We start from the raw sequence: 9,956 nt of genomic DNA on the forward strand, positions 1-9,956 counted from the left end.
TTTTTCATATTTATATTAAATCTGTGATTATTTAATTAATTCGGTCCCCATCGTTGATGTCCTCATTAATGTCCTCATTAACCCTTTAGAGTCAGTTCAGTCTGTGTTTCCATTAGTGGGACTGGATTGGACAAGAACAAAACGGACTGGTGCAACAGATATCTATCTATCTTATCTATCTATCTATCTATCTATCTATCTATCTATCTATCTATCTATCTATCTATCTATCATCTATCTATCTATCTATCTATCTATCTATCTATTATATTTTGTACTTTTAACAGTTATTTAGTTGAAGTTTTTCCATTTTCTGCAGTTTTATATTAAACATATGTGTGAGTGGATCTCTCTCTCTCTCTCTCTCTCTCTCTCTCGATAGATAGATAGATAGATAGATAGATAGATAGATAGATAGATAGATAGATAGATAGATAGATAGATAGATAGATAGATAGATAGATCCACTCACACATATGTTTAATATAAAAAAGGAATGGAAAAACTTCAACTAAATAACTGTTAAAAGTACAAAACATCGTTTTGTTGTTGTGTTGTTGTTTTTTTTAATTTAACCGTTTTTAGTGTGAACTAGATAGGTAGTTTGTGTGTGTGACCACTAGGGACAGTACAGACACATGAGTTAAACTCATGTTCAGGTAATAATAGATTCAAAGGTTTGAACGGTTTCATATTTAAATTCTGTGATTTTTAATTAATTCAGTCCCATCATGTTGATGTCCTCATTAAATGTCCTCATTAACCCTTTAGAGTCAGTTCTGTCTGTGTTTCCATTAGCGGGACTGGGTTGGACATGAACAGAAAAACGGACTGGTGCAACGGAGGATTCAGCTGCATCAGCAAATACACAACCGGAAGTCAAGTACCGGTAACGGCCTGGACTCCTACAAAATATGAGCAGCAAGAAGAGGAATAATAATAATAATAATAATAATAATAATTAATAATAATATAATAATAATATAATGAAGTAACTGATTCTGATGGACATTCAAATATTAGAATAAACTCTAACAATGACACATGTTCAAGGTATATTTGGTTTGTTCTTTTTAATGTCGTTTTTGTCTTTGTTCTGTTTATTGTTTGACCTTAAATGTATTAAAACTGTTCAATAAAATAACTATATATCTGTTACATTTAGAACCACAACAACTGTTAGTTCTTCGACGGTAGAACCACATAGTTTTGATAGCACAACTACATTAATGCACTTATTTATCTATATTTATCTTTAATTATCATATTGATCTATATTGTCTATTACATATTGTACAAATTGATGTAATTATTCAAAAAAATGATTTGAATAATGTTGGGAATAAAGATAAATAAGCGTAAGAATTTGTATTGTTTCACTTAAATTTGTTGATGAATCTTTGTTACAGCAGCACAATTTAAAAAAATAAATCAATAGAAAAGACGGATTCATGTATAAAATAAACTGATAAAAGTGTAAATATGGTATAAAATCACCTGGATCCTCTGGGTTCATCATGTGGACTCTGGACTGTGGATGAAGGTCTGGACAGGAAGTGGTGTGAGGGCGTCCAACTTCACTTATCCACCTCCTGAACCCCCCCACCCCCCTCCCTCCCTCCCTCCCTCCCCCCTCCTCTTACGTTTTGCAGTGAAGCACTCGAAGCTGCAGCAGATCCTCGACTCTGCATCATTATACAACCAGGACCACAAGGAGGACCAGCAGAGACCTGAAGGCACCTCCAGCGTCTCCACGGCAACTGCCTCCACCCCCCCTGAGGCTCCGGGTCTGGGTTCTGTCGGTTCTGCACAGACAACATGAACCTGTGGCGTCCTGTGGACTAGGACCAGGTAGGAGCTGTATGGTTCTGGAACATGTGAGTGGGTGTGTCTGCATCACTCACACCAGGTTCTCCTCCATTCCCCGTTGGTTCTCTGTCAGTTCTCTGTCGGTTCTCCTGCCTCTGGTCCATCTGTGCTCAGACAAACACTGTGAATTATGCATCAAACTGGTTCAGCCTCTGCAGCGTCGTCCTCTGATGGAAACAAACGCAGACACGGGCTTCACTGAAACAGAACCAGGTCCAGCATGTGGAGAACCTCCACCTGGTTCAGGTTCTGATCCAAACTGCAGCAGAATAAATGTCTCAGCTTCAGGATGAGGATGCAGCTCCAGTGAACAGATGGAACAGAACAGAACCCTGTTAGAACCCTGACAGAACCCTGATAGAACCGTTCTAGACACTGTAAAAAAGGCCTGAACAAAAGTAGACAATTCAACTCATTATTGGGTTCAAATGTCCCAATGTAAAAGTCCAATTATTTGTGCAGTAAAAAAATTATACTTATATGTTTTCTAAAAATGAGACGATATTATTTGAGGATTAAGGGAAATCAAACATCAAATACTTTTTAAAACAGAAAACACATGTTTCAAGTCTTTATAGTAAGATTTCTTTTATCCGATCTGATCTTTTAAAAATGCCAAATCAGCAGCTGATTCCGATCTTTTCAGACTGGGACATCCCATATATATGTTTCCACCCCTGTAGTGCGTCTGTAAAGCAGTCCATCCAGGGTTTATTCAGGGGTGGTTCCCTGCATTCCATGTCATACGTTCCTCACATTCAGAACACAGATCATACGACGGTACAAACTGAAAGTAAAACTGAAGACACTTCACTAAAGGCCTCCAGTCAGACGTACTTGACTCTGTGGACGTCTGTGTGTGTGTGTGTGTGTGTATTCATTTATTTATTAATTAGAACCCGTCTGTTTCTGGTCTGTTTCAGGTCTTAGTTCAGTCAGATCCAGGTTCTAGAACAGATAAAGTCTAGAACCGGAACCATCAGGTCTGACTGGTTCCATTTGTCTCTGTCTTTAATTAAACCTGTTTTCTGTTTTTAAAGTCACTGGTTCTAGTTGAATAAAAAAGATCCGATTCAATGACTGTAAAACTAATGTTTATCAGATGTTTTTCATGGACATAATAGAGTTTTACTCATATATATATATTAGTTTATGTTTGTGTATCCAGTAGATTCATAAATAGAATCTGTTTCCTTTGGATTCAATGATTATTAAGGGTTGAAATGACAACAATCAATGAAAGACTAAAGGTTTAAGACACATACGACATATTAAATACATATTTAGTCAATATTTATTCCATATTCAATACATATTTCATACTGATACTGTTTAAATGCGTCCAGTGTTGATCATCTAAGTCTGATCTGATGAATGTTATGTTCATGGATTTAAAACACACTGAGTCTGCAGGACAGGGACGTGGTTCCATTAAACAGAACAGAACACTGACTTGGTTTGTTTGGTGGTCTGAGTCTAAACCAGTGACGTGCATTCTGCGGGGTTCCATGGGGTTCTGTGAGGTTCTGTAGGGTTCTGTATGGTTCTGCAGAGTTCTGTGGGGTTCGATAGGATTCTGTATGGTTCAGCAGGATGATTTTACAAGAATAAAACCTTTACTTTGAGAATAAAATCATCATTTATGTGAAAAATAGAGTTCATATCAAACACAAACAGCTGATGCATGTGTTGTTGGACTTTTCTAATTCTTTGCTTAGAACGTCACAACTTTGACAGTTTTTTGTCATTTGCGTTGTTCTTTATAATTACTTTATTCTGCAATATTTTTGCTTTATTCTTTAAATATCAGGTTGTTCATCTCTAAACTGTAGGTTAGACTGAACTTAAGTATTTACAAGTATTATCATTATTATTATTATTATTATTATTATTATTATTATTAGGTAAAAAAAAGAAAAAGGACAACAGTACCTGAATTCAATAAAACCACAACAATAAATGTTCACGTTTCAGGATCAAATCAAATCCTCCTTAAACTAAAAACAAAAATCCGAACTGAACGACATCTGTATATTTGAACATATGTATATTATATACAATTTTTATTTTATTATGCTCCGTGTTTCAGATCGTTCGCTACCTTCAGTTCTTCTTCGTTGATTCGTCATTTCATTTTGTAAAAATGGCCGCCAGTCCGAGCACTGCCCAGCCATCCGGGAGCGTGGGGGAGGAGCCTCAGCACACAGAGCAGCCAATCAGCACGCAGCCAAATGGAGATGCCATGACCTCACAACCCGCCGCCGAGCAGCAAGCCCCACCCTCGATGACAGACGGCAAACAGGAGGGACCAGGCATGGACCACCTGACGGTCGTCAACGACAACTTGGAGACGAGTAAACATTTGATTCTTTCATCAGAAATAACAAACAGAACCTTTAGTTTCAGTTTCATTGTCCAAATGGACCGGTCCGTCCTCTTTGACCTCTGACCTTCCCTCCAGGTAACGGTGTGGCCCCTGTCATGGCCGACTTGTCTCCAACGGCATCTCCGAAGCTCCACGCCAAGCCTCGCCCAAGCAGTCGGTCGGGCTCCATGTCGGCCAACTCGCCCCGCCCCTCGCTGACCCGTCGGCCCAGTGCCATGGCTGACGGCGCCGCTGATGGATCAAAACCCAGGGACTACCTGATCCTGGCCATCCTGTCCTGTTTCTGTCCGCTGTGGCCAATCAACATCGTAGCGCTCACCTTCTCTGTCATGGTACGATATTGGTAACCATGACAACAACATACATGAAAATGGACAGGTTTAGGTATTCAAAGGGTTAATCCTTTAAGCACCAAAGTCGCAATATTGTGACGAGCATCCGATATGGCCACCGTCATATGACATCACAATATGAAAATTAGATGAGTCCATTTACTCCCATCATAAACTTTGGGTCAAGCCATATTTTCCTCATTTACAGAATGAATTTACCTCCAAACACTTTCATCAGCTTTTAAATCTGGATTTGAACGTTGAATATGTTTATGTCCAGCGTCTGAACCTGGACCTGGACCGTGTCTGAACCTGGACCATGTCTGAACCTGAATCTGTCTCAAATATTTGTGTCTCATCTGCTCTTCAGTCCAGAAACAGTCTGCAACAAGGAAACATTGACGGCGCTCGGCGTCTGGGGCGGAACGCCATGGTTCTGTCCGTCGTCTCCATTTTGGGTGGAATCGCCATCATCACAGCGGCCATCGCCCTTAACTGGGGCTGTAAGTATCAGCTGATGTTTAGTCTGTAATCGTAAATAAAGATAAATCTGATGTTAAACATTAGTGTTGGTGTTAATCTGACTGTTTTCACATGTTTCAAGTATCTTTTCTCTCTGCAGTGATATTAAAATCCTGATGAAATCTCGTGGATTGGAGAGACCGACTTGACGATGACCTCGAACCAACATACCCCCCCACACACACCCCCATCCCCCACCCCATCCTGGTTTACGAAGCACTACTGATAATAAGCGCCTACACTGGATGAAAAAACCAATGAAAAAAACCTGTTCAGTTCTTTGCTGTTGTTTCTGCTGCACGACGAGCATGGTCCGCCTGCTGCTCTACCTCCAACACAACCAACGCCCCCAACGACCCCCCCCCAATTAAATGAACCCACCTCCAATGAACCAGCCCCCCCATGACACAATAAACCAACCCACCCCCCAATGAACGACCCCCCCAACACAACCAACCCCCCCAACTCAATGAACTGACCCCAATGAACCGACCTTCGCAATGAACCGATCCCCCAATGGACTTACCCCACGACACAACAAACCCACCCCCCAATGAACTCGACCCCCCCACCCACTAAAGGATGGCTCAGGGTTCATTCGGTGGCAGCAGCTTGTCTCCTCAGACTGGTTTCTGTCCCGTGGATGTGGACGTCTGTCTCCATGGTAACAGGATTATTGACACCTATGCTGAACTGGACCAAACTGGAGGAACCCGGTTTACGGGTTCTGATGCCAAAATATTAGAAACTGAGGTGAAACTGAAAGATGCTGCTTTGAAGATGAACTGTCTGAGTCTTTGAACTCCAAAGCAAAAAAATGTGAGTTTGTGCCATCGATGTTCTCCTGTTGGACATAAAAACATGGAGGTAGAAACACTAACGCTAATCTTCTGAAAATTCACCATCAAAAAGGCCTTGAACTGAACCATCTGATCCTCCTCAAAGCCCCTCCTCCAGGATCAGCCCCTCCTATTGGTTCCTGAAGATGCTACAGTGAATCAAATTGATGAAATAACATTCAACTACTCGGTCGTAATAAAATACTACTACGAATAACACATTTTGTATCTAATTAGAACAAAAACACATGCCTTAAAGCAATCATTCCAAAAAGATAAATGCGAAGTCTTCCCATGAAAAACAGAGCATGACGTGAACTGTGACAACATCTACATTTATACGTTCTAGGCAAGGCAAACCGTATAAAACACTAGAAGTATATATGGATATGGTCGGAAAGGACCATTCAGTTCAAGTTTTTAATTAAAAAAAGAAAATGGAATTACTGATGTGGGTATACAAACAAAAAGTAAGAACCGTTGCTAGTTTCATGCCAGAAACTGATCGTTGATGATTCTTTTTGTCTACAGTTGATCAGTTGCGTTATATATAAAATAATGTCTTCTAATGTTTCTGTTTCTCGCAGGATAAATCATGCTTTTCTACCACATCCAAGAGGTGGATAGAGCCAGAAACAGTGAGAAACACAAGAAACAGTAAGAAAATCCCACAAGGAGTTCCACAGGGCTCTGTTGTTAGCCCAGTTCTGTTCATATATAAACTTCTATGCAGATGACACCCTGTTGTTCATTATTTTCTGGTAGATTGGTTTGGTGTACGTCCCTAAATGAGTCCAGGGTGCTCCAACGCTAAAACATTAGTTCCACCTGCTAAATGTTCTAACTTGAAGAAAAAAAAACACGCAGGAGTGATCCCATAACCCCCCTGGTAAGCCTTCACGCCCCTCCCCAGAGGCCCCGCCCCACAGTTTGACCAACACTGTCTTAGATGATAAAGAAAATGTTTCCTCAGTTACAGACTCGACACGTTTCAGGGTTAATTCACGTCACAGTTCAGGTTCATGTTCTCTGGTCTAATAATCAGACTTGGTGTTAATCTGATGTCACTAATTGGGACATTTGACTTTAAACAACGTGAGAATCGCCACCGTTTTGGCCGAAAAAAGGCTTTAATTCAACAGAAAACTCCTTCTATCATTGACCGTCCATGTGACGCTGCTGAACAGGAAGAACTGCGTTTATACCTGGTTGAATGCATTTGCTAACGGACGCTTTGCTAATGGATGTTTTGCTAACGGACGTTTTGCTAACGGATGTTTGCTAACGGACACTTGGTGGGCGATGGTTTCAGACGACTCTGAGGAAATAAGCTGGTGTTACGGAACTGAATCAGTCCGTCATTTCCTTAAACCAATGCATGTTTACAGTATTTATTACCGAATGCTTTTACAGAAGACTGTAGCCTCATTTAGCAGGAATGCTAACTGACTAGCACTTTGTACATATAAAGTATAAGAAATTGTAATATGTTTGCTCAGTAATGATATCTCCTTTCGTTGAAATATCCCTGACCCACCGCCAACTTGGTGCCAAAAATGCACATGAAGTTTTGGGGTTTTAGAAAACTTTGCTGCTGTGAGGCTAACGCTAATTAGCTAGTTTTGACGTGTTGTCGATACATCAGAAAGTGACAGTTTTATAATTCTTGCTGATGAAATGGCGTTTTAAACATTCCTAAACTGATTTACAGACTGAACGTACATTTCACTGGTTGTATGAGACTGATGATCGCAGTTTCCATCACATATTTTTTTTTTGCACACTTAAAGTTTTGTATTTGGAACAGTTGATTTGTCGTATTTATGAGGCTGTGACCTGAACTTGTGAAGTGCCTTTAGATAATCATGAGTTATGATCGGTGCTTTATAACTAGAATTGAATTTAAATGAATTGATCGAAACTGAATTATTTAACTAACTGAATCATTATTGCTTATTTGGAATTTCACCTTTTCTTCCTTCAAACATGAAACCTGATCAGTTGAAGCTAATGCGAATTAGATTAATTACTTAATTTCCCAAAGATGATGCTCTGTCACCAGTTTACTTGATTAGTTTCATTCATTCATTAGAAAAACCACATTAAAACCGTCTGTGTTTTTGTACATTTTCCGTCCGTTTAGCAACACCTTCCAGTTGTTTGAGTAAATGTATGTAACGTGATGATCAGGTGACGCGTTAAATACAAACAAACCCTGGAAAATGATCAACAAATTGTCTGTATGTTGACACAGCAGACTCATAACCATGTGTCTGGTGTTTCTTTAATTTTATTATTAACTCTGCTCTTTTCCAAACTTTAACCAAACCTTAAACGTATAGTTTATTATATACTTTTTAATGCTGTTGGTGGTCATTTAATGTAAACTCATCACTATAAATCAACATATTCGGGTTTAACACTGTTAACAACATTCTTTTTTACAGTCAAATCCATATTTAAACTTTACATCTGAATATTGAACCATACGAGTTTTATTGTCTTTAACCCTTTATAGTTCAGACATGGAAATACTCTGAAATTCAACATGTCAACCTTAGTGTGTTATTGGAGGACACAACAAGACTGTTGTTATTTTATTTATGTAAAATTTTTCTCAAATAATTCAAATAATTCTCAGTTTTTCACAATAATAGATAAACAAATCATCATATTTGTGATTTAATGGAAAAAAACCCACATTACACACTTCTGTTTTTTAACATTTAGTAATATCGGTAAAGTTTTTCGCAGATGTCCGATGGAAAAGCCACTAGTGTCTTGTAATGTATTCGGAAATGACCAAAAATAGTCACTTGCCCAATTAAGGGTTAAATGAAACCCGTCTCCTGCATGTTTTTAGATTAGATTTAGTGATTTATTCCAAACATGCAATGAAATTTAATATATTGTGAACAAGTAAAATAGAAATAATAATAATAAAACAAAAATCAGAAAAACAGCCTAATAGTTTCATTTACAGCATCAAAAAGGGGCGGGAAGAAGTGCAACTTATTTACCTCCGCCCCTTCTCCATTAAATATTAATAATATATATATATATTTACGTCCCTCTTCCTTTACTCGTTTATATTTATATATATTTACATATGTACACATATAGGATTTTACCTTTGCATTTTTTAATTGCACTGCAAAATATAAATAAATAATAAAAACTAAAAGAAGGAAAACAGTGAACACATGGTGACGTTCTGATGTCGCGTAAACGCAGCTACAGCCAGTGTTTACAGTCTGTCCCGTTTGCAGGTGGAGTTTGTGTTTCATGTCTGATTGGATAATAATCCTTTAAAGGGCTGAAGACTTGTCGACTCGCTTGTATCTTCATCAGGTCAAACTGGCGTCAGTTTCACAGCAGCGACAGGGTGGAGCTTTGCACCAATCAGAAGGCGTCTGTGGGTGGGGGTGTGGTCAGGCCCACCCACTCTGTACTGTATGTAGCATGCGTGTTAACTAATCACATTATGCAAAAAAAAAGTAGAAAAAAAAAACCAAAAAAAAGTTGGTGGACATGGGTGCGAATGCTAGCTAACGGGTGGCGGACTCATCAGGGTTTCCGATGAACTGCTCGCGCTACCTCTCAGAGTTGAATCACCTTCGCCTCACGCTGGTTCCATGAATTCCCGACTGTTAATCTCTTGTGCATTTCTATGTTTTCTGCTCTGTTTGGGTTTCCACTGCGAATTCAACTGTTTCAATTCGAAGGTTTTTTGTTATTCAACTGACACAACGTCTGTCAAATACGGAACAGGAAACTGGTCTATGAAGCAGGTTTTACTGTTGCCAATGATCGACAATTCCAGAACCGGGTTCCAAAACCCTGAAACGTGAGTTGAATCGGCTGCTGGTTCATTTTTAAGGTGTTCATCGTACATTTGATGCTTTTGGTGTGAAAAGCCCTAAGAAATGACCAGTTTTTAAGAGGATTTTAGAAATTACACAGATTTATTTATGTCAACACAAGGAAAACCTATGATGGTGTATTGGC

At 39.1% G+C, this 9,956-nt stretch overlaps 1 protein-coding gene across 1 annotated transcript; it reads left to right on the plus strand.

Annotated features, from left to right (window-relative positions):
• Positions 1-1,723: 1,723 nt before the first annotated feature.
• LOC115416363 (trafficking regulator of GLUT4 1-like) lies at positions 1,724-5,454 on the plus strand. The gene is made up of 5 exons (XM_030130110.1): positions 1,724-1,851; positions 3,959-4,223; positions 4,331-4,587; positions 4,958-5,090; positions 5,210-5,454. Exons 2-5 carry the CDS (start codon positions 4,013-4,015, stop codon positions 5,224-5,226), a joined length of 618 nt encoding a protein of 205 aa, XP_029985970.1. The 5' UTR covers positions 1,724-1,851; positions 3,959-4,012; the 3' UTR covers positions 5,227-5,454.
• The last annotated feature ends 4,502 nt before the right edge of the window (positions 5,455-9,956 follow it).

The sequence above is a fragment of the Sphaeramia orbicularis genome, unplaced genomic scaffold, assembly GCF_902148855.1.
Source record: "Sphaeramia orbicularis unplaced genomic scaffold, fSphaOr1.1, whole genome shotgun sequence".
NCBI classification, from domain to species: Eukaryota; Metazoa; Chordata; class Actinopteri; order Kurtiformes; family Apogonidae; genus Sphaeramia; species Sphaeramia orbicularis.